Below are 25,495 nucleotides of genomic sequence, written 5' to 3'. Positions count from 1 at the left end.
TTGTTTTGTACAGTACCATATTGTGCTTATGCCCCTTTTAAAATTTTTTGAAAGTTCATTCACATGTACATCAGAAATAAAAATGTGGTTTTGGTCCTGTGTGAAAAGATAATTTAGGTTCATATTTCATTGAGTATTAAAGTCTTAAGAGTAAAGGAGTAGTACTTGTAAAAGTATTAATATGAAATTCATTCAGAAAAATTGTATCTTGAATGTGCCAGAAACAAGGAAACCAGTTACAGAGTCCTTACCTTGGGTAGAGGGCAGTAAGAGCTTGACCAAGTACACAGAGACAAGGGGACATTTTTGTTACTGAGGTACATCTAATAGTTAATTGTATTTAGCATTGTTTCCGCTTACTATTATAGAAATAGTTGTGGCATTATGGAGATGTTAGTGTAGTTTATCTGACTTATGTTGGACATTAAAAAAACCTTAGTTTTCTAAACAGTCTGTCCAGTTAGAGTTTTAATACAAATTAGATACAGAGAATTTATAAAATTTGTAATTATAATGGACTTCCATATATTGCTGTTGAATAGGACTACAGTATGATGATGCAAATTGTATTATCCAACTTATTTCTGTTTGTCATCAAAAGGAAAACCTAAGAGTATGCCTCTTGGTGGTTGTACTTGGGTAACATGGCACCGAGGACAGTCAGAATTCTTAAGTTCAGAAAATGTTCTGGAAATCTTCCGTGGTCATTTTAACCATAATAGAGTTATATTTCTCCCATAAATATATATATATATATTCTAAACATAAAAGTAATTTGAGGATTGAACATTTTCAGAAGTATCTTCAGAAGAAGGACATTTAAAATAAGGATCATTTTTTTCTTTCTGCTGTATTTATTTTACTTTGTTTTCTTTAAATTATATGTTATTTTTTAAAATAGTGCATGTTCATGATTAAAAACAAATTCAAATAGCATAGAAAAATACAAAATAAATCTTTCCTGGCTCCCATTTCCATTCCTTAAAGGTAACTACTGCTTTGTTCTGTTTTTTTAAGCATATGTGGTTATACTATACATAATGCTTTTTTCACATACACATACATCTTTTCATATCTATATATAGCTACCTCTATTTTTAAGGGATAAATAATATTCCTCATTACCTGTTAAGTAAAGTAAATACTTAAAATAGAAACTATTCTTGGCCTTATGAGCAATCTTAGACTTGGAGACTTGATTTGTAGAGCTGTTTTTAGAAGATGAATGCTACTGAATCACTTGACATTTTGAGATTGTGTGAAGTTTTTAATGCTTAATTGATTCTCAAGCTTTCCCACCCCTCAGAACAAAGTTATGATATAATATAACCTCAATAGATCTGAGAGTTGTGATAGCATCCCAAAACCTTCCCTTTATATCATTGTGAAGAACTTATTGTAGATCACCACACAGGAACTGCTCTTTTTTTTTTTTTAAGAGAAGTATTATCAGAAAAATGTACTTCCATAGCTGATCATCCGACACCCTTTAAAAGATCAAAATTAAGAATATGTAAAGCATGCATTAATTGTTGATTTGCAGTTAGTTTTATCCTATCAGGGAGTAATCCCCCCTTTCTTTCTTTTTTTTTTTTTGTTATCATTAATCTACAATTACATGAAGAATATTATGTTTACTAGGCTCTCCCCTACACCAAGTACCCTCCACAAACCCCATTACAGTCACTGTCCATCAGCATACCAAAATGTTGTAGAATCACTACTTGTCTTCTCTGTGTTGCACAGCCCTCCCCTTTCTCACACCCCCCACATTATGCATGCTAATCATAATATCCCCTTTCTTCTTCCCCCCCTTATCCCTCCCTACCCACCGATCCTCCCCAGTCCCTTTCCCTTTGGTACCTGTTAGTCCATTCATGGGTTGTGTGATTCTGCTGCTGTTTTGTTCCTACCATTTCTCTTTCTTCTTATACTCCACATATGAGTGAAATCATTTGGTACTTGTCTTTCTCCACCTGGCTTATTTCACTGAGCATAATACCCTCTAGCTCCATCCATGTTGTTGCAAATGGTAGGATTTGTTTTCTTCTTATGGCTGAATAATATTCCATTGTATATATGTACCACATCTTCTTTATCCATTCATCTACTGATGGACACTTAGGTTGCTTCCAATTCTTGACTATTGTAAATAGTGCTGCAATAAACATAGGGGTGCATCTGTCTCTTTCAAACTGGAGTGCTGCATTCTTAGGGTAAATTCCTAGAAGTGGAATTCCTGGGTCAAATGATAAGTCTATTTTGAGGAACCTCCATACTGCTTTCCACAATGGTTGAACTAATTTACATTCCCACCAGCAGTGTAGGAGGGTTCCCCTTTCTCCAAAACCTCACCAACATTTGTTGTTGTTTGTCTTTTGGATGTTAGCCATCCTTACTGGTGTGAGGTGATATCTCATTGTGGTTTTAATTTGCATTTCTCTGATAACTAGCGATGTGGAGCATCTTTTCATGTGTCTGTTGGCCATCTGAATTTCTTTTTTGGAGAACTGTCTGTTCAGTTCCTCTGCCCATTTTTTAATTGGGTTATTTGTTTTTTGCTTGTTGAGCTGTGTGAGCTCTTTATATATTTTGGATGTCAAGCCTTTATCGGATCTGTCATTTACAAATATATTCTTCCATACTGTAGGGTACCTTTTTGTTCTATTGATGGTGTCTTTTGCTGTACAGAAGCTTTTCAGCTTGATATAGTCCCACTTGTTCATTTTTGCTTTTGTTTTCCTTGCCCGGAGAGATATGTTCAAGAAGAGGTCACTCATGTTTATGTCTCAGATTTTTGCCTATGTTTTTTTCTAGGAGTTTTATGGTTTCATGACTTACATTCAGGTCTTTGATCCATTTTGAATTTACTTTTGTGTATGGGGTTAGACAATGGTCCAGTTTCATTGTCTTACATGTAGCTGTCCAGTTTTGCCAGCACCATCTGTTGAAGAGACTGTCATTTCCCCATTGTATGTCCATGGCTCCTTTATCGAATATTAATTGACCATATATGTTTGGGTTAATGTCTGGAGTCTCTAATCTGTTCCACTGGTCTGTGGCTCTGTTCTTGTGCTAGTAACAAATTGTCTTGATTACTATGGCTTTGTAGTAGAGCTTGAAGTTGGGGAGTGAGATCCCCCCTACTTTATTATTCTTTCTCAGGATTGCTTTGGCTATTCGGGGTCTTTGGTGTTTCCATATGAATTTTTGAACTATTTGTTCCAGTTCGTTGAAGAATGTTGCTGGTAATTTGATAGGGATTGCATCAAATCTGTATATTGCTTTGGGCAGGATGGCCATTTTGACGATATTAATTCTTCCTAGCCACAAGCATGGGATGAGTTTCCATTTGTTAGTGTCCCCTTTAATTTCTCTTAAGAGTATCGTGTGGTTTTCAGGGTATAGGTCTTTCACTTCTTTGGTTAGGTTTATTCCTAGGTATTTTATTCTTTTTACTCCATTATGAATGGAGTTGTTTTCCTGATTTCTCTTTCTATTGGTTCATTGTTAGTGTATGGAAAAGCAACAGATTTCTGTGTGTTAATTTTGTATCCTGCAACTTTGCTGTATTCTGATCAGTTCTAGTAGTTTTGGAGTGGAGTCTTTGGGGCTTTTTATGTACAGTATCATGTCATCTGCAAATAGTGACAGTTTAACTTCTTCTTTACCAGTCTGGATTCCTTGTATTTCTTTGTTTTGTCTAATTGCCATGGCTAGGACCTCCAGTACTATGTTAAATAACAGTGGAGAGAGTAGGCATCCCTGTCTTGTTCCCGATCTCAGAGGAAAAGCTTTCAGCTTCTCGCTGTTCAGTATGATGTTGGCTGTGGGTTTATCGTATATGGCCTTTATTATGTTGAGGTACTTGCCCTCTATACCCATTTTGCTGAGAGTTTTTATCATGAATGGATGTTGAATTTTGTCAAATGCTTTTTCAGCATCTATGGAGATGATCATGTGGTTTTTGTCCTTCTTTTTGTTGATGTGTTGGATGATGTTAATGGATTTTCGAGTGTTGTACCGTCCTTGCATCCCTGGGATGAATCCCACTTGGTCATGGTGTATGATCCTTTTGATGTATTTTTGAATTCAGTTTGCTAATATTTTGTTGAGTATTTTTGCATCTACGTTCATCAGGGATATTGGTCTGTAGTTTTCTTTTTTGGTGGAGTCTTTGCCTGGTTTTGGTATTAGGGTGATGTTAGCTTCATAGAATGAGTTTGGGAGTATCCCCTCCTCCTCTATTTTTTTGGAAAACTTTAAGGAGAATGGGTATTATGTCTTCCCTGTATGTCTGATAAAATTCCGAGGTAAATCCATCTGGCCCGGGGGTTTTGTTCTTTGGTAGTTTTTTGATTACTGCTTCAATTTCGTTGCTGGTAATTGGTCTGTTTAGATTTTCTGTTTCTTTCTAGGTCAGTCTTGGAAAGTTGTATTTTTCTAGGAAGTTGTCCATTTCTTCTAGGTTTTCCAGCTTGTTGTCATATAGGTTTTCATAGTAGTCTTTAATAATTCTTTGTATTTCTGTGGAGTCTGTCGTGATTTTTCCATTCTCATTTCTGATTCTGTTGATGTGTGTTGATTCTCTTTTTCTCTTAATAAGTTTGGCTAGAGGCTTATCTATTTTGTTTATTTTCTCAAAGAACCAGCTCTTGGTTTCATTGATTTTTTTTCTATTGTTTTATTCTTCTCAATTTTGTTTATTTCTTCTTTGATCTTTATTATGTCCCTCCTTCTGCTGACTTTAGGCCTCATTTGTTCTTCTTTTTCCAGTTTCGATAATTGTGATGTTAGACTATTCATTTGGGATTGTTCTTCCTTCTTTAAGTGTGCCTGGACCGCTATATACTTTCCTCTTAAGACTGCTTTCGCTGCGTCCCACAGAAATTGGGGCTTTGTGTTGTTGTTGTCATTTGTTTTCATATATTCCTTGATCTCTATTTTAATTTGTTTGTTGATCCATTGATTAATTAGGAGCATGTTGTTAAGCTTCCATGTATTTGTGAGCCTTTTTGTTTTCTTTGTAGAATTTATTTCTAGTTTTATACCTTTGTGGTCTGAAAAGTTGGTTGGTAGAATTTCAGTATTTTGGAATTTACTGAGGCTCTTTTTGTGGGCTAGTATGTGGTCTATTCTGGAGAATGTTCCATGTGCACTTGAGAAGAATGTGTATCCTGTTGCTTTTGGATGTAGAGTTCTGTAGATGTCTATTAGGTCCATCTGCTCTACTGTGTTTTTCAGTGCTTCCGTGTCCTTACTTATTTTCTGCCCGGTGGATCTATCCTTTGCGGTGAGTGGTGTGTTGAAGTCTCCTAGAATGAATGCATTGCAGTCTGTTTCCCCCTTTAGTTCTGTTAGTATTTGTTTCACATATGCTGGTGCTCCTGTGTTGGGTGCATATATATTTAGAATGGTTATATCCTCTTGTTGGACTGAGCCCTTTATCATTATGTAGTGTCCTTCTTTATCTCTTGTTACTTTCTTTGTTTTGAAGTCTATTTTGTCTGATATTAGTACTGCAACCCCTGCTTTCTTCTCTCTGTTGTTTGCATGAAATATGTTTTTCCATCCCTTGACTTTTAGTCTGTGCATGTCTTTGGGTTTTAGGTGAGTTTCTTGTAAGCAGCATATAGATGGGTCTTGCTTTTTTATCCATTCTGTTACTCTGTGTCTTTTGATTGGTGCATTCAGTCCATTTACATTTAGGGTGACTATTGAGAGATATGTACTTATTGCCATTGCAGGCTTTAGATTCGTGGTTACCAAAGGTTCAAGGTTAGCTTCTTTAGTACTTACTGCCTAACTTAGCTCACTTATTGAGCTGTTATATACACTGTCTGGAGATTCTTTTCTTCTCTCCCTTCTTATTCCTCCTCCTCCATTCTTTATATGTTTGTTGTTTTATTCTGTGCTCTTTCATGTTTCCTTTAACTGCTTTTAGTGGGTAGTTGATTTTATTTTTTGCCTTTAGTTAGTATTTGGTTGGTCTGCTTTCTTTGCTGTGATTTTATTTTCTCTGGTGACATCTGTTTAGTGTTAGGAGTGCTCCCATCTAGAATAGTCCCTGTAGAATACCCTGTAGAGTTGGTTTGTGGGAGGCAAATTCCCTCAACTTTTGCTTGTCTGGGAATTGTTTAATCCCTCCTTCATATTTAAATGATAATCGTGCTGGATACAGTATCCTTGGTTCAAGGCCCTTCTGTTTCATTGCATTAAATATATCATGCCATTCTCTTCTGGCCTGTAGTGTTTCTGTTGAGAAGTCTGATAATAGCCTGATACATTTTCCTTTATAGGTGACCTTTTTCTTCTCTCTAGCTGCCTTTAAAACTCTTTCCTTGTCCTTGATCTTTGCCATTTTAATTATTATGTGTCTTGGTGTTGTCCTCCTTAGGTCCTTTCTGTTGGGAGTTCTGTGTATTTCCGTGGTCTGTTCAATTATTTCCTATCCCAGTTTGGGGAAGTTTTCAGCAATTATTTCTTCAAAGACACTTTCTATCTCTTTTTTTCTCTCTTCTTCTTCTGGTACCCCTATAATGCGGATATTGTTCCTTTTGGATTGGTCACACAGTTCTCTTAATATTTTTCATTCTTGGAGATCCTTTTATCTCTCTCTGTGTCAGCTTCTATGCGTTCCTGTTCTCTGGTTTCAGTTCCATCAATGGCCTCTTGCATCTTATCCATTCTGCTTATAAACCCTTCCAGAGTTTGTTTCAGTTCTGTAAGCTCCTTCCGGACGTCTGTAATCTCCCTCTGGACTTCATCCCTTAACTCTTGTATATTTCTCTGCATCTCCGTCAGCATGTTTATGATTTTTATTTTGAATTCTTTGTCAGGAAGACTGGTTAGGTCTGTCTCCTTCTCTGGTGTTGTCTCTGTGATCTTGGTTTGCCTGTAGTTTTGCCTTTTCATGGAGATAGGAATAGTTTGCAGAGCTGGGACGAGTGACGGCTGGAAGAACTTCCCTTCTTGTTGGTTTGTGGCCCTCCTTTCCTGGGAGAACAGCGACCTCTAGTGGGTTGTGTTGGGCAGCTGCGCGCAGATGGGGCTTCTGATTCTTGCCTGGCCACTATGGAGTTTATCTCCACTGTTGTTGTCGGCTTGGCCTGGCTCCGGCTGCTGCTCCGATATGGCAGGGCTGCGTTGGAGGGGGAACAGCCAGGAGGCTGTTTATCTCTGTGAGGGGCCTCTGAGCTGCCCTGCTATCCAGGGGTTTAGGATGCCCGGAGTTCCCTGCTGCTGAACTAAGTGTCCCGGGATGCTTCCGTCTGGCTGTGGGGTCCCTGTCCCTTTAAGACTTCCAAAAAGCACTCGCTTTTCTTTGTCCCCAGGGCGCCAGCTGCAGGGACCCGCTCACAGGTCTTACTGTCCTGTTTCCCTAGTATCCAGCACCCCACACATGCACTGTGTCAGCGGTCCAGTGCAGATGGCTGGGGCTGGGTTTTTAGCAGTCCTGGGCTCCCTCTCCCTCCCGGCTCTGACTCCTCTCCTCCCGCCGGGAGCTGGGGGGAGGGGCGTTCGGCTCCCGCCGGGCCGGGGCTTATATCTTACCCCCTTCACAAGGCGCTGGGTTCTCGCAGGTGTGGATGTAGTCTGGCTGTTGTCCTGTGTCTTCTGGTCTCTCTTTTAGGAAGAGTTGTCTTTGTTGTATTTTCAAAAAAATATGTGGTTTTGGGAGGAGATTTCCGCTGCTCTACTCATGCAGCCATCTTGGCTCCACCTCCTGAGTTATCAGTTTTTTAAAGGAATCTTAATAGCTGGGTATGTGAGTTCTTTTAACACTAGCTGCTGTAGCCAATACAAGTCTTAGCACAATAGAAATTTATTTCTCACATATGTGAAATCCAAAACAGGTGTTCCTGTTTGGCAGATGACCTTCCATATGGTCATCCAAAGACCTAGCTAGGCTCTCTGCATCTTGTACTTTATGCCATCTTCCAAGACTTTGGGGACCTCTGCATTCAGCCAGCAGATAAGGAAAGAATGGAGATCATGTTTGACAGGTTTTTTTCAGCCAGAGGTAGAATTGACCTATGTCCCTTCTACACAGGTACTCATGGCCACAACTCAATCTTAACCATACTTACCTTCAAGTAAGTCTGGGGCATGTCTTGTATGCTCCAGAGGAAGAAGGGATGGCTTGGGTGAGCAGCTGGCCAGTCCCAGCCATTTGCCTTTTGGTAACCCAACATCTCAAACCACAGGTAGAATCACTCACTGCCCTTTGCCACTTAAACATCCAAAGGGCTCTCCCGGGCACCACCCAGCTCACAGTCCAGGGTCTCAGGATGATGTGCAGTCCCCTCCAGCTGGTCTGGGTGTGACTCCTTCAGTCTGGAAACAAATTAAAAATACAAGTTATCTGTCACTTTCCTCCTCTCCCCACTCCCAACACACACAGTGGCAGAAGAGAGGAGAATCCGTACAAGTATCCATTGGGAAAAGGGAAGAGCGGAGGTGCACAGCAGCTAATGGTCTGTCAGGATGAATGCGTGCCTGGTCTGGTCCCTCTACCCTAGAGTTGTAAGAAGCTTCTAGATCAGATCCTGTTTCTGCCCTTGGGGAGGAACTCCCTTATCCATTGCTCCTGACTCGGCGTCACCCTTTGGGAAGCTCCCTCATGTGTTCTCTGTAGCCGTGTCAGGAGTGGGTGTTGGGGCACACGCTCTCCTCAGGAGCTGCGTGACTGCTGTCGCCTGCTCCCTGCTGAGGCACATCTGGTGTCCTGAGGATTGTTGGAAGACTTAAACACCAAAGGCTTTTTATTCCAGACTCTGTTTCTTTGGCAATATGATTTCCTCAAAAGTAGGCATTTGATCTCTGTGATTCTAGTCAGTTCCATGTGGATGTGACTACTATCAGAATTAGTAGTTAAGCCTTGAACCTGGTTTATTTGATTCCTGGCCTCAGGGCCTTTTCTCAGCTGAATGGAGGCACCATGAGGCCATCAAGTTTACATGGGAAGTACTTGGTCTTAATTTTTTCTTTGCTGCAGTGCTCAGTCTTAATGGGCCTGTGCCAGTCTTATTTCCTTCAATTTGGAGTCTAGAAACACTCAGCTTTTCCAATCCTTTAAGCCACAACTTATTACAGGAGACATTTTACCAAATGCTTTCCCACATGTTTGCATGGATTTCTATCTTCCCAGCCTCCAGTTTCCGTTTTCTTGCTGTCTACTACTAAGTTAGTACCAGTTACATTCGATTTTTGTTAGAGCAGCACCCACTTTGGCAGCATTTTCTAATGTTGGTTAGAGTGACACTGTGGTAATAGGTAAGCCCTGAAATCTCATGACTTAGCAAAATACAAGTTTTTTTCACTTGTAGGTACTCCAAAGTGAATGTTCTGTTGAATGGGCAGTTGTTTGTGCGGTAGTTGAGGACCAGACCCACCTCTGGTTTGGCTTCAGTGGCACATGGGGAAAGGAAAAGGAGCATGTATGTGGGAGTTGTTTACATCCGGGCTTGTAAGTGAAGTACATTGCTTCCATCCACATTACACAGGCTAGAGTGGTCATTAAGTCACATCTAACTAACTGCTCAAGAGGATGGGAAATGTAAAGTTTTCTCATGTACCCAGGAGGGAGATGAAATAGGGTCAGTGAGTAGCTAACCAGTCTTGCTGCATTAGGCTAAATTAAAGACTCATTTTCCATTTACCATAGGTGAGTAAGAACAAAGGTTTGCAGCCTCTGGACCATGATCTACTGTAGGAAATACTTAACAGTCTTACCATATGTGTACATATTGTATGTATACAACTTAACAACTTGCGTGAAACAATATTTAATCTTACTAGTTGTGATGTACTTTCATATTTTCTATTCTATTTTTTTAATACTGTTAATGTCTGCTAAATTGATTTTGTGATCTATGTTTCCAGATATGATCTAGGTTTTTATGATGATTGATTTTATGACTAGACACTGGGATAAGTAGATTACAAGCAATTTATGAAGGTATTGATATCCATCCACTCCCATTTCAGGACACCATAATGTTGACCTACCAGAAGTTTTTAAAACCCATGCTCTCTTTGGGCCCAGAGAGAAATAATAGGAAGGATTATGGGGCTAGAGATAGGAAACATCAAAATGGGGGTGTAGCTGTCTCCTTAAGAGGACTACATGAAGGTCAGTTAATTCTTGCTCATATTCCTCTGAACTATTAAGCTGTTGTAATAACTAGGTAATATTTCACAGAAGCTGAATTGTGACATTTTGTTTAAACCTTCCTATTTCCACAAATAACTTACTACAGAAGTAAGTATTGGTCTTACAACCTTTGTTTTTTGTTGTTTTTTTGTTTAATTTTTTCAAACAGCTTGCTACTGGTTGCAGGGGGAACAGTTTTAAAAATCTGTGATTTTGGTACAGCCTGTGACATTCAGACACACATGACCAATAACAAGGGAAGTGCTGCTTGGATGGCACCTGAAGTTTTCGAAGGTAAAATGACAAAAGTGTGATGTGACTGATAATCTTCCTTGCTACTCAATGTAAATACAAAATGTGTTTATGGCTTTTCCCTATTTCTGTGGTTTCATTTCTGCATAGCACATACTTACAAGGTATATACCAAAGTCCGGAGGTATTAAATACAGCCTTAGATCTGAAGACTCATAGCAAGAATTAAGTTGTCTAGCACCTTCTATGCAAGTTCAAGCATATGTACAGTCAATCCTCACTTAGATTCCATAATTGCAAAATTGCTTGTTTGTAACCCTAAAATCATTCCTCACGGTACTTTCATAGATATTTGCAGGCATGCACAGAGCAGGGAAAAATTTTGAATCACACAACACGCATGTTCCCAGCTAAGACTGAACAAGACAGCCCTCTTGTCTTCTTGTTTCATATTGTGTTATTCTGTGATCTGTTTAGTGCCTCATTTTTTTCTTTTTTGGTGATTTCACTGTTTAAAATGGCCTCCCAGAGTAGTAGTGAAGTGCCTTCTAGTCCTAAGTGTAAGGAAGCTGTGATGTATCTTAGCAGACAAAATACATATGCTTGCTAATCTTTATTCAGGCAATTACAGTTACAGTGCTGTTGGCCGTGAGTTCAGTGTTCATAAATCAGCAATCGTGTGTGAAACAGAAACACATGAACAAGATTATGTATCCATCAGTTGACAAAATGCTGTGAAAAGGTTTGCAAGAACCTAACCCTGTGTTTCTCCAAGGAGCAAATGATTGAGCATTCAGTAATCCAGTGTTCACAGCAAGTATATAGAGTATAAATACCAGAAACAATAAAATTCAACTGTGCCTTTGTATTGGCTTCCTGGCAATTAAAAATTGACAGTCTACAGGTTAAATGAGCATGTCTTAGAAGGAATGCACGTAATTGGGCAGAAATATGACATTAAGAAAAACAAAAGATAAACTTAGGTTTACTTTCTTTTACATCTCCATGTCTCACTCAAATTCTAAAAGAGTGATCCATAAATTTCATACAAGGTTTCTGTATAAAAACCTCAGAGTTTTGGGGGTTTTTTAAAGAGAAAAGTTGAACTGAAGATGTGTGATTTGTATGTTAGGAAGTATGAGTGCCCCGTTAAATTCAGATATATTGAGTAATCAGATTCTGATTAATGATTTTTTTCTTTTCTTTTTGATGAATTTAAAGACTTCTCTTTGTTTGTTTGTTTTTAGCCAGCCAAGAGAAGGAGAAATTTACTATACATCTAGTCACTTGAATGGGCCTATTTTGCCATAAAATACAATTTAAAAGTTAGTGGACAAGCAGGTGTTACATTATACAAAATTAAGTAACACGTCCTGTTTTTGAGTTCATATACAGAATACATGTAATTGGCATTGCTTTAAAATCATTTACTTAACATATCTTTCTGTGAGTTAAAATAACGCAGTATTACTATAGTTTGAAGAGCAAAAAGAATACAGAAATAATAGTTATTGGTAATTAATTAGAGCAACAAAGCTCCATTAGACTATGTAAGTCTCTTCATTACTGAGATAACAGTATCTGTAGCCCAAATTAGATTGTGATGTCATTGTAATGCTTCCACTGTACCGCTAGTACACATGTAGTACACATGCTAAGTACATACATAGAGGTTGCTTTAATAATTGTTCTTTCTTACAGTGGTAATTTGGGGGGTTTCTTTGGTTTGGTGGGGTTTGGTTTGGTTTTTTAGCTGTTCATTGTGCTGATTCACCTGCTAATGTAGTGTTCCTATAAATTTTGCTGCATAATCTGCTCACTATAAATTTGTTACCATAATTTTCACTGCTTACAACTTGAAGTTTGCAAGTTAAGAATTTTATCTTATGAAATATTCAGAAAATCTTTACACTAAGTTAGAAATTTCTTCTACTTTGATAGTAGAGTACATTCATCAGAAAATAAAGGAAGAAAATTAAGATTAAAAAATTATGAAAAGGAATGTACAAATGTTTCAGACTCTGCCCCAGAGAAGGTATAAATCTAAATAAATGAAACATAAGTCCTGTGACTCTTGATGAAAAGTTAGAAAATGACCAACTTTCTGAAGTGCAGTTTTTAGTGCATTATTACTTAATTTATTTAAAAATTTATTTTTGCAAAGACTTAAGGTACTTCAGAAAGACTAATGTCTCAGCTCTTTAAGTAGCATTCTCTTATTTTGTACACAATGCTCTTTCTAAAATTTATGAAAGCAGTTGTTTCTGTAAGTCATGTGGAAAAAAGTTTTGAAATTATACCACCTTTTCTTCTAGGTAGCAATTACAGTGAAAAATGTGATGTTTTCAGCTGGGGTATCATCCTTTGGGAAGTGATAACACGTCGGAAACCCTTTGATGAGATTGGTGGCCCTGCTTTCCGTATCATGTGGGCTGTTCATAATGGTTTGTGAAAAGGAGTTTTTTCCTTAATGTATTTTGAGAGACTTTGGGTTCAGGGGAATTTGATTCATACTGAGTTTTAATGGATTTTAAGTAAAGAGGCATTATTGGTATTTTCTACTCTATACTTTTCTGCATTTTCCTGTTTGGAAAATTGTTTTCCTCCAAAGACTGTTTATCCCTGTCATTAAAATGTACAATTCCTGGTTGCCATGATACTTTTCTTCCATCGGACTCCAGCACAACCCACCAGCACCCCAAATCAGTCTGACAGTATGAGAGCGATTCTGCCCTTTGTGCAGGGCTGAGGAGGCCTGCTGGCTGTGATGACAAGGGGAAGGCCATCTTGACAGCCAGTGCACACTACCTAGGTTGGCTTTCTCCAGGGGATAAAGGCTCATCAGACTGGACTGTGGGAAGGAAATAAAACATTAAAGTTAAATAAAATCTCTCACATGGTTAAGATAATTGTGGAACTGTAACTTTTTTTCCTGAGGAAGCAAGGATCTCACTGAGGAGAGAGAGCAAAGAAAATAGTAGTAAGAGTTGTTACTTAAGCTCTTCTTGAAGCCAAAACACAAAGTATTTCTTTACATACTCTTTCTTTTTGTCTTCTCTTCCATCCTTACGAGGTACCATTATTGCCTCACTTTACAGTTTCACAGATTAGGAAACAGAGACCTAGATAAGTTAAGTAACTTGCCTGAGGTCGGAAGATGAGTAATTGGTGTTGCTCGGATTCAAAGCTTGATCTTTCTAACTCCAGTGCCTTTATTTTTAAGTTATATTGACTTATGGACTCAATGTCCTTGCATCTCTCCTATTCCTTTTATGTCTTTAGTTACAGTATTTCTAACCACTCATGATGTTAGAATACATCTGCTTCATTGATCAAGTTACTCACATTTGCTTTGGGAAAATAAACTCTTCATGAAGGAAATAGCTAAAGCTTCATAACTTTTAACATCACTCTGTTCTTTCATTTCTATCACTTGATTATAATCATTCTGATTAAAGGCATTTTGATTACTATTCCACAAGTGATGTAAATATCTGCCTATTCAAGTCATTCATAGATTTTCAAACAACACTATCGTCTGAGTGACTTCTACCAGTTTTACATCACGTTTTGCCAATTTCCCTTTAATGTCATTGTACAGAATGCTAGTGCATTGACCAAGACGTGTTTTTTCTTTCAGTTGTCAGTCAAGAATTGAAATTGTCAGCTAAGTAAAGAATAGAACTAATTTGTTAATTGATAAAATTATAAAGATTTCATTATATTTCAGGACTCCTCTAAGTTAAAGACCTTACTTATAACAGTTACTTCATATTACTACATTTTTTATAATTATGCAGAAGTTGGCAATTTTTAGCTTGTGAAATGATTGATTCACAATAGCCAAAAGGTCTGCCTCCCACAAAAGAGTCATTTGGAGGTCAGTGAGTTTAACACCATAGCAGATGACTTTTTAGATATGGAAGAAGATTTTTCAAACACACTTGAAATTTTTGCAACAAATCTGAAAATAAAGTTCAAGTAAAATTCAAACTACCATTTTGTTTTTCTTAAAACAGATTACACCATTATTAGTTGTTAAAAGAATGGTTATAACAAATGAAATATTCTCAGTTGTGCTATCACATAATGCATGTAAAAGTCTTAATCTAACTTTTCAAGTCTTCTCTGAAAGCCTCTCCTTTATGAAAATATGTTAATCTAAAGAATAAAAAAATGTGCTTGTATTATTCAAAGGAAATCTTAAATTACAAGATCTATAAAATAAATACTGCTTTGGAAAATACATATAAAAAGCTTATGCCATTGTTTGGGTAAATACATTCTTTCCCCAACCCCCTCTAATTTTCAATTATAGGTACTCGACCACCACTGATCAAAAATTTACCTAAGCCCATTGAGAGCCTGATGACTCGTTGTTGGTCTAAAGATCCTTCTCAGCGCCCTTCAATGGAGGAAATTGTGAAAATAATGACGCACTTGATGCGGGTATAATCCTTCTTTTGAGGGGCTTTGGGTTTAGGAGAATTTGATATGTACTGATTTTTAATGGGGTTTTAAAGTAAAGGCACATTATTGCTATTTTCTGCTTTATGCTTTTCTGTATTTTCTGTGTTAGACGGGGCATTCATTACTCATATAATCAGAGGAGGAAACTTTATTTTGGAAAAACATTCTGGACCTACTTTTTCCTCTTGCTTAACTGAGTGGATAGATGTGTTTGTTTCTGTTTCTTCATTGGTAACATGAAAGAAACTGAATTAGATGATCTCTAAAGCCTTTACAGGACTTAAGTGTCTTATTCTAATACTTGCTAAACTAGATTTTAAATATTCTTTAGTACAGATTTTCATCAAGTAGTCATCTGCAGGGCAAGAAAGAGTCAGCATTCCCAGACATACTTACTTAAGTGACTTTTTACCTTTGGTTTTTCATTACATATTTTCAGCTTTTCATTTGCCACTAAAAAAGTAAAACTAGGATTTACAGAATTCTTTAGTTTTGGAGAACCTTTTTAAATAACTATCAATTTCCTAGTCTATAAATCAAATGCTTTTAGAATCATTTGAATAATTTTAGGCCTCTAGTTTTGGTACACAAACAGAATCTGCAAGTGATCGCCTGACTTTAAAAAGTTCACGTACTTGTAAACTGCCTGAATTTTAGAACAGTTTGGTCAGTAGAAGAATCTTCAATCTCCTTAAATATGGACTACATGATTTCCTGAGTGGCCAAAGATTTAGTTGGTTTATTCTATTGAATATAATTTGGGTAAACCAGCTTGAACTAATCTGACTAGAGCTTACCATCATTTGGATAGCAGCTGAATACTGAATCCTAGGCCCTAAAGATATGTCATAAGAAAACTTAGTCTGTAGTCAGATACCTTAAAACGTTGGGATGTATAAATTGTTCAGATTGTAATTGTGCTTATATGTGCTTTGTCTAATTTGAGAAGAAAACCTTTCTTTTTTCCCTATAAATTCTAGTTTTTGTCCAGCAGATACTACCAATATTGAATCTCCATTTTATAAAGGGACATCCATAATCTATCCTTGATATTATTAGTTCTAACAATTATTCTATGGCATACCTATCTCAGTTGTGACACTAACAATCATTTCAACAATTGGGGGGTTTACATCACCTCTGAGAACATAAATACGTTCCATATAGTTAAGAAGGAATGATACTCTGGTATTTCATATGTTCCTCTAGAGAGATTTGCTCTTTTCTCCAAGACTATCAAAGCTCTGTAAATAGATACTTGGGTAGATCCATGGCATTGATAACAGTTAAAATTCAGAAGAGTAAACACATCATCATCTTTGTAAAATGGAAAACTTAGGGCATGTATTGGATTCAAGTGTCTACAAATGCAGTATATGCTAGGGAAAATGAAGTGGCATCTTTGTTTTATCCAAATCCCATGACAAGGAAAGAATTCAGATGTACTACTCTTCAAGTTAATTTTTGCAGGATTTAATTTGTATTAAAGAAATTTTAAGTTGTGATTTACATTTTTATATGTAGTACTTTCCAGGAGCTGATGAGCCTTTACAGTACCCTTGTCAGTATTCAGATGAAGGACAGAGCAACTCTGCCACCAGTACAGGTAAATGGATAGATTGGAAGAGGAATAACCTAATTTTTTGGTGTCTTTCTTCCCACGAAATTATAATCAAGAAGCAATGAATGATGCCCTCATTTACATTTAAATTTCATTTCATATGATTGATTGCAATTTTGAGTTTCCAGGTGCTTCATTCTCTGTGAAGGTACCCAGATTAAAAAGTTGCTGAAAACCTGCTTCCAAGTCTTGGAGTTCTTGCATAGTTAGGTGTAAAAAGATTGGATGTTGTATTGCTGTGAAAATGATTCTAGCAGTTTTTACACAAATACTGCTAGAGCAAATATTAGAAATTGTTGTAAATATATGCAACAGTATATTTCTTCACCATAAACACCCTATATTTTGTTTTGCATAGAGGAGTCTACAGAGACTCTTACTTAAGCTGCGTTTTAGTTCAAAGTTCCTTAGCTTTCTAAATATCAAGTAGTGGTGAGATCCATAGTTTGTGGTCATCAAAAAGATACTAGCAGTACTACTCTAGCTTAGGAAAATTGAATTTCTCAAGACAGATGACAGTTTAAACATTCATTATTAACTAAAATTAAAAGGTATATGTACACATATATTTATCCTGTGCTTAAATTTTTATTTGTACTGACATATTTTTCCTGGTCTGTTCCCACCTCAGAAGTTTTATATTTATTTTAAGCTGGTTTACTGTCTGCTAGTTGTTTCCAAATTCCAGTTTTACTGAAAATCTTCTGAGTTGCTCTGAAGTCTAAAGTGAACTTCTCTGAAATTCCATTATTTGCTTCTACCGCTACACCCAAACCCCTTTCCCCGGTTGTTCCCGTGCTGCGACCTTCAGTCCTTTGATCCTTCCACCTTTTCACTGATCCTCTGTCCTCTTAGGCCCTTCCTCCCTTCCTCTCTCCACTTAATTCCAGGCAGTTATTGTAATTCCTTTGGGAATAATCCTCAACTTTCTAGCCTTTGTCTCAAACTTGTGTTGCTAAACCACATGCCTCCTTGAGTCTGACATTGTGCTTACTCCTTGGGTGTCCCAGTGCAGCTGAAACTGACTAGAGATGACCCGTATACCATCTTCAAATGCCTGTTTAGTGCTGCTTAGTTGTACTATATTTTAGTCCATCTCCCTCTCCTAGATGACTTGATTCTGTACCTCAGGCTCTCCTCAAACTCACCCCCTCACCACGCGTCACCCTCAGCTGACCTTGATTACTATTGCTCTGAGAAAACTGGAGTCATCACAAAATGCTTCCACAAGCTCCCTAGCACATCTGCCCACCTACTTGTATCTGTGCCTCTCTACTGTGCTTTCTGTTACTATAACTGAACTGTCTGTCCTCCTAGCCAAACGCAAGCCTGCTGTGCATTAGATCCCATCTGCTCTTCCCACAATTATTCCCTGTCTCTTCTGTGATCAGTGTTAGCCTATTGGGATCATTCCCAGAGCATATACAGTCTATATTTACATTCTCTAGCTTCTCTCTTGTGCTCACTCCATTCAGGCTTTTATTATACCACTACTCCACAATTGCTCTTCTCAAGACCAACACTTACTAATCTAAATGAGTGGTTTTTGGTTCTTACCTTTTTTTGACTCTCAGTAACATTTGACACAGTTCACTGCTCTCGATCCTACTGTACTTTCTTCAGCGGGTCTCCAGGATGCAATACTAGTCTGGGTTTCAGCATAGAGCCTGGCCACTTGTTCTGATGGTTTCCTATGCTGGTTGTTCCTCATCTTTTCAACCTAAAAATGTCAGAGAGCTCAGTCATTTGGCCTCTTCACTTACCATTGACTCCCATTTCCTTAGTAATTTCACTCAGTATCATGGCTTTATGTATCTTCTATTTGCTAATGCTTTGCTCCATCCCATACCTGAACTTCACACTCATGTGTCCAACTAACTGCTTGACATCTCATAGGAACTCAACCTCATCATTTTCCAAACTGAGCTCCTGAGAGTCCCTTCAGACTCACTCTTCTCATGGTCTTCCCCATCTTGACTAACAGCCACTCCATTCTGTTGGCTCAGGCTAGAAACCTTAAAATCATCCTTGACTATTAGAAGGCTGTGTAGGCATTTTGGTTCCCTTTTTAGGCTGTCCTTAAATTTCATATAAAATGTATTTGTTCAGGTATCATCATTAGCATGGAAATTCTCATTTTTTTCTACTCAAATCTTACTAGTTTAAAAAAGAATTAAAGTTACGTATTATTAAATAAAGTATGTGTATTATTTCCAACCTATAATCATAAATGTCAAATGTCTCTGCTTTCCTAGGCTCATTCATGGACATTGCTTCTACAAATACCAGTAATAAAAGTGATACTAATATGGAGCAAGTTCCTGCCACAAATGATACTATTAAGCGCTTAGAATCAAAATTGTTGAAAAATCAGGCAAAGCAACAGGTTTGTTGTTATTAAAAGTAAAATGGTATGGTAACCTTGCTAGTAGTCATGACATTATACTAACTGAACGTAATTATTTGCCATCTACCATTATGTAAATCCTGAACCTTCTTCCTGAAGCAGACAGATACATGTAAGAGTAGAGACAGACATGAAAACCGCTTACCATTTATTACCCAATTGTTTTCCCTTCTGATGATTGCTGCCTTTGCCAACTGTGCGCCTCCCTCCCAAGGATGATCCCTAACTTGAATGGTTGACGGTTAAAAATGTCACCACCTTGGCTGTACTGTCCAGTTAACATTGTTGTTCTAAATCTATCGTTTCATGTTACTCAGATTTATTATATTTTTTCTGCTACTGGTTTAAAAATATTTTGAGGAGTGATTTTTATTATCTTGCCTAAGGCATTTAGGTTAACTAGTGTTTGGAGCATTTAACTCCGGACACCAGTGACTGCCCTGTCCAAATGGCCAGTATCTGCAATTTGCTCTCCCTGACCCTTGTAACTCCCTCTCCCTGAAAACTTGCCTTTTCTTTCAGAACAGAACAGAATCCTTAAGAATCCTAGTTGGTAATTTTTCCTCCTAGGCTGCCCAAGATTTTTAAAGAACTTCAGTAATTCAAATTGACCTGTAATTTTAACAGAGTGAATCTGGACGTGTAAGCTTGGGAGCTTCCCGTGGGAGCAGCATAGAGAGCTTGCCCCCAACCTCCGAGGGCAAGAGATTGAGTGCTGACATGTCTGAAATAGAAGCCAGGATCGCTGCGAACACAGGTAAAAAGGAAATAAAAGCCCAAAGAGGAGTGAAAATGGTAGTTTTAAGTTGTTTCACTAGTGGGAATGTCAGGGCTTATTTGTATCTTAAACTTATTTAAAGCAGAAAGCAGGCTTATAGTACACTTTCAGCAGTTATTTGTACACTGATCTCAAATTCCAAAGAAGTAAGGTATAACTTACCAAATTATTTGGATCATAAAATATACCTTCCTAATCGCAGATTTTATCAAATGTAAATTCTTTCAACTCAAATATAAGCTGAAAATGTAAGTGAAAAATAGAAATTTTGCCAATACCACAATCTTAGAAGGTTTTGAGTTGATTCTACTAGAATTTTGTGCTGATCTCAAATAATTACAAGTGTTTTGAAATGAAATTAGAAGAAAAATATACTCCAGACCCAGGTATAATTTGGCCTTACTGTCTACTCCTCCTTCTTCCAGTAGCAAAAATAGCTCAGTAAGTTGTGGTTAATTCTTTTTATTGTAAAATAAAAGACCATGGTAATTTCATTCAGTCTTGAAAAAGCTAGCATTTAAATTCCATTTTGTCAGTTCTTAAAGTAATGAATTATAGAAGGACTGGTCAGCACAAAAACAAATATGTTTTGTTTCCTGAGTGAACTTCTAACCCTCTTTTCTAACCAGATTTCATTTTAGTAATACTGACTTGTTTTCTTGCCAGTTCCCCCAGGGGTAGAGGGGACATGTGGAAAATGTGGAAATATAAACAAACAAACCAATCTTCCAGGATTGTTCCACTGAAAGATAAACACTTAACATTTTTGTGTATTTACCTCTAGTCTTTTAACTATATATGTGTATATAAGTATATTTCCATGTGTATTAGCATATATATTTTTTAACTTAGCTAACCAGGTTTGTTTGTTTTTTTTAAGGTCTTTTTTCTCATTCACTTCATTTTTTTCTAAATAGAATCTTCTCATTTTGTGTAGAGCTCCTTTCAGATGGAAATTGTCCAGAGGACCATCATACTATACTTCCTTCAATTGATAATGATCACTGATTTTATCAGTTAGCATCAAAATCAGTTACCATGGAATATCCAAAATAATAGTGTCTTTAACACATAGGCTCTATGTTTCACACATAAAGAAATATGGGAGTAAACTTTGTGATGATTAGGCAATTGGGCTCCTGTTTTTCTCTGCCACAATCCCACAGTTGTGTGGCTTCCATCCTAAAGGTTCCAAAATGTGATCCAAAATGGCTGTATATTTCTAATCATCACATCCATAATCCATTCAGCAAGAGGAAAGAATTAGGGGAAGGCATAAAGGGCATATGATCAAGCTTTTTCAATGAGCTTTCCCAGAGTTCCTCCTAACAACTTCCACATAGATGTCATTGGCCATAGTAATATGGTCAGATGGCTACGCATGGCTCCAAGGAAAAGAAGGCTCAGTGATCTTTTATCTGTGAACATTGCTGTTGTAAAGTTAGGGTTCTAAGAAAGAAGGGAAGCATAGAGATCAGCAGGGGGCTAGAAGTCTCTGCCACACAGCTAGATCTTTAGAAACCCTCAGTTGAATGGAGGTTACCACTCACAAGTCCTCCTGGTCTCTGTGAATCACGAGTGTGTCTGTGGAGGGAGGGTGTCTCAGTGTAGTGTCAGATGAGCAGTGCACACGGGGACATACCCTCACCCTTGGGAGAACCTTCTCACTTCGGGATGTCGTTCAAGTTAGACCTGCCAAATAGTGATCTTGCTACCCTAAAATACAAAGTCATGTTACAATAACAATTTTTATATTTTTCTAGTCTCAGTTTTCTAGTCAGGTACTGGTTTATAATTCTTCTTCACAAAAGTGATATTTCACTAGATTAAAGCTAACAAATTTAGTTACCCTGTCCTTTTTCTGCCAAAAGTAAAACAAATGCTACTGAACATCCATTGAATTTTACACCCTTCAGATTTTTTAGTGAGTTGTCTTACTTTGAAAGGTTCGTATTTTTCAGCCTTTCAACACTGTTCATGTAGCATGAATATACCCTAAATTTTAGAAATTACAATACTCAGTTTACTAGAAGTATGTATGAATATTGCGAAAGCATAAACATTCATACTGTGACTTAATAATCACTGAATTTTACTTTATAGAACACTTCAAGAAACACCTAACTTAAACATATATATTCCTGTGTTTATGTAATTAAATTAAATATGGCAGCTCATTTCTTTTTAACTCCTCCCTTGCCTCCCACTTTCATCCTAGCCCCCATTGCATATCAGTGGTTTCACTGAGGTAGATTGCTTATGTGAATATGTTTGAAATTTAGCTTCCTCATTACCTTGCAGCTTTGTTTGTCTCTGTTCCCCTTTTTTTTTTAATGCTACTTAAAGCCAGTACGTGAAACGTCTTTCTTTATTGGTAGTTGTTTGCTCCTTAATCACGCTTTTTCTCAGCATGGATGAAGTTAGTTAGTTCTGCATGCCATTCTGCATGAAGTGTTATTAACATAACTATTTCAAAATTACTCTGTTTTTGTAGTTACTTTTCTGTGTTACTATTTGTGGTTGTTTGCATGTATACTGTATATATGTGTTTTTGCAGCCTATTCCAAGCCTAAACGGGGCCACCGTAAAACTGCTTCATATGGCAACATTCTGGATGTCCCTGAGATCGTCACATCAGGTATCATAGACCACCTGAGTTGGTCTTCTAGCTGTGGAACCAAAATAATGATTCCCTAGTACTTACAAAATGCTTCTTGCTCCAGTTTCCTTAGGGCATGAAAATAGATACCTTGCATGCAGTAATAAAAGAGACAAATCAAAAACTGTACATTTGTCCACACTGAAGTGGTCTTGACAGGATACCTCAGATCTACAAAATTGAGGGTAAAATAGAAAGCAAAGTAAACCTTTTCACAGAAGGGAGAATAGCAGCCCAAAATTTTACCAACTTCCTCTCATATTTTAAGTGAGCAACTGAAACCAGACTTTTTTTGCAGCCAACAGAAAGAGGAAACAACTATTAAAAAATATTGGTTGTTCTTGGCTCCCCTCCTTCCTTAGTTACTACTACTGGGGCTCCCTCTAGGCTTTCTCTCCTGGCCTCCTTCTGTTGGTAGCAAGCGAAATATGAAGTTAAGAAAATAGAGTTGCCAAATACCATTTTGCCTTAACCTAGAAAACAGAAACAAAGTAAAACCAACTGAGATTTGCTGTTTTGCATGGTATCTTGCTGAAGAATCATGGTTAATTGTGATTGTTGTGTATTATCAGGAGAAACTTCTTGCACATATTTTTATACCTAACTCACACATGGTACTTCAGTGTCTCAAACTGGTAAATTGCTTTTATTTCTTATGGTGATCGTTTTGTAGATGAATCTAAATCACCATTTTTGATAGCAGCTTAATGGTGTATGTGACCATCAGTATTGCTTAGTACATGTTATCAAAGTTATCATTTACTTATCCCTCTGCTTAGGTTTTCCTCTATCCCTTCCCCCAACATTTTGATGAGGAATTGTACACTTTTTCCCTGATACCTTCATAAGTATGATTTGAGTGAATTCTTCAGCATCCTGTACTTTGCCTGTCATTATGCTTTTAGCATAGTATTGCGTTATAGTTGAATACCTAGTGGTTCTTTACTCCTCTGGTAAACTGAAAACCAAGAGTAGTGACCATATGTTTGTTACTTATTACTGATTGTATCAGCAGTATCTGGCTCAATGTCTCACACATAGTGTTTATAGCAAATATGTGCCTGTTAAAGAAATGAACAAGCCATTATTGAGCTCCAGTGGCTAGGAACTAGGATGTATGTAAAACCTATGTAAACTATAAATATGTATAAAATACAAATTATATCATTCTTAGGGGCCATTTTATCTGTATAAAACCATTTTATATTAAAGTTCATTTTTATTCAGCATCAAAATCATTTATTTTACAACATCATTGTTGCTGTTCAGAGAATAGAGTTAACCCATTTCTCACATAATAATCTTATTGAGTCGTGGGCTGCTTTCAAAATTAACAAAACACTTAAGATCATTTTTCCTCCATGATGAAAATACTCTGTTCAAGTGAATAATATACTGACTTAAAAAATGACGTTTAAACATATATACTGCTGAGCTGTGATTACCTTAAATGTTTGAGGGAATCAGGAAAATTTAGGCAAGTGGTGATATAATCTTAATCCAGGTCTCAGGTAAGCATGAAGAACACACACACACACACACACACATCACACAGTAGGCGATATTGCCAATACCAAATAAGGTAATGAGAGGAGAAGAGGAGAAAATAAGTCTCAGTTCTCAGCAGGGTGAATTTACCCACCAGGGCATATTTGGCAATATCTAGACACGTTTTTGATTGTCACAACTGGCAGGTGCTACTGGAATATACTGGGCAGAAGCCAAGGATCCTGCCAAACATCCTAACAATGTATTGGACAGCCACAACTGAGAAACTGTGGTTAGATGTCCTGTGTGGCCTACAGAGTAGTTTAAAATACATCTCTTAATTGACCATAACAGTTTTGCAACCAAGTTGTCAGATAAAACTATAGCTATATTATAGATGAAGAACTTAGATCTGATGATTTTGGGTGGTTTTCAAGTTACACAGCCAGTGTCCCTACTTGGATCTTCTGACTCCAACAAATCACATACATTTTCTCTTCTTTTTTTTTTTGAGTCAGAGAAGATAGAATAATTTTGCCTGCTCCTTCTTAGGACTTATATTAAAGAGAGGTCTTCAGCCAGGAGACCCTGTTTTATGACATTGGATCCTTATGGAGTCAGGAGACCCGATTCTGCTAGAGCAACAGCGCTGTTCAAATGGAAATAGTATTCAGTAATACATTTTATTAAATATCCATGTTGGTTTTTTTAACCCCAGATATCCAAACATTAACCTTGTCAGTTTTATTTTAATAGAAGAACGCAAGCACTAGAATTGAAACAACTGGACATAAAAGCCAAACAATTTGTAGGTTATATTTTTAAATTAAATATGAAAATATAACCTATGTTTTGGGAATATCTCAAATGTTTTTTATAGCCAATTTAATTATTACTTAATATATTTATAAAAAGTATAAATGTATTTATTTAATTAAAAATTATGCTTAATTCCCCAAATTCCTTAGTACCATCTAGAATTATTTTCTTAAAGTCGATTTTCCTCAACTTTTGTGGTTACCAGATACTCCTTGATACATCCAAACTGGCATTAATTAGCATTGGATCCCAGTAAGCACTTTTAAAATACAGTCTATTTTATTTTAGTACAAAGTAGTTTCAGTAATCTTACCTTGGGCCATGTGCAATATACTGAGTTTAATGTATTCCTTGGAATGAACTGCCTCGTAACAAGAGCATTCCTTTAAGCATCATAAAATTTTTTATGTGACTTACTGGCAGTGTACAAATTGATCTTTCTGAAGTGTTGCTGCTTTCATTTTCTAAAATCTTAGCAAGTTAAAAAAAATTTTAAATACACTTAATGCTATAGAATTGTTTAATACATCTTTATAATGATTTAAATGCCTAATATATAGTCATAGGTAAGCCAATCCAAATCTTGTTTTTTGCCTGCTCTTATATACTATGCAGTCATTCAAATGAAGAACAAGTACCCAATGGATAACAACAGTATTCATCAGTTGGGTCATGCAAAAATGGACCTTTAATACCTCTGAACTTTCTGTGGATCATACTCTACAATTCTTTATATCTCTAATTCATTGATCCTAGCTCTAAAGAAGCTTTAGTAAACTGTGGCATGGATACTCTTCCCTTCTACATCCCACTGCCCACAGAGTGGCCATAGATCATTCTGGCTT

The 25,495-nt window shown here is 37.1% G+C and overlaps 1 protein-coding gene across 2 annotated transcripts in view; it reads left to right on the top strand.

Annotated features, from left to right (window-relative positions):
* MAP3K7 (mitogen-activated protein kinase kinase kinase 7) overlaps positions 1–25,495 on the top strand; it is a 75,116-nt gene that overhangs the window by 25,102 nt on the left and 24,519 nt on the right. The window contains exons 6-12 of one of the 2 annotated variants that reach the window (XM_036896831.2): positions 10,326–10,450; positions 12,724–12,852; positions 14,727–14,857; positions 16,403–16,484; positions 18,755–18,885; positions 19,534–19,663; positions 22,242–22,322. In XM_036896831.2, coding sequence (XP_036752726.1) covers positions 10,326–10,450; positions 12,724–12,852; positions 14,727–14,857; positions 16,403–16,484; positions 18,755–18,885; positions 19,534–19,663; positions 22,242–22,322 — 809 coding nt within the window. The remainder of the gene's footprint in view (positions 1–10,325; positions 10,451–12,723; positions 12,853–14,726; positions 14,858–16,402; positions 16,485–18,754; positions 18,886–19,533; positions 19,664–22,241; positions 22,323–25,495) is intronic. The other variant, XM_036896832.2, reaches the window with a different exon arrangement.

The sequence above is a fragment of the Manis pentadactyla genome, chromosome 12, assembly GCF_030020395.1.
Source record: "Manis pentadactyla isolate mManPen7 chromosome 12, mManPen7.hap1, whole genome shotgun sequence".
Classification (NCBI taxonomy): domain Eukaryota; kingdom Metazoa; phylum Chordata; class Mammalia; order Pholidota; family Manidae; genus Manis; species Manis pentadactyla.
Note: the sequence above shows the minus strand (reverse complement) of the source record. Positions and strands in the feature narration are given on the sequence as shown.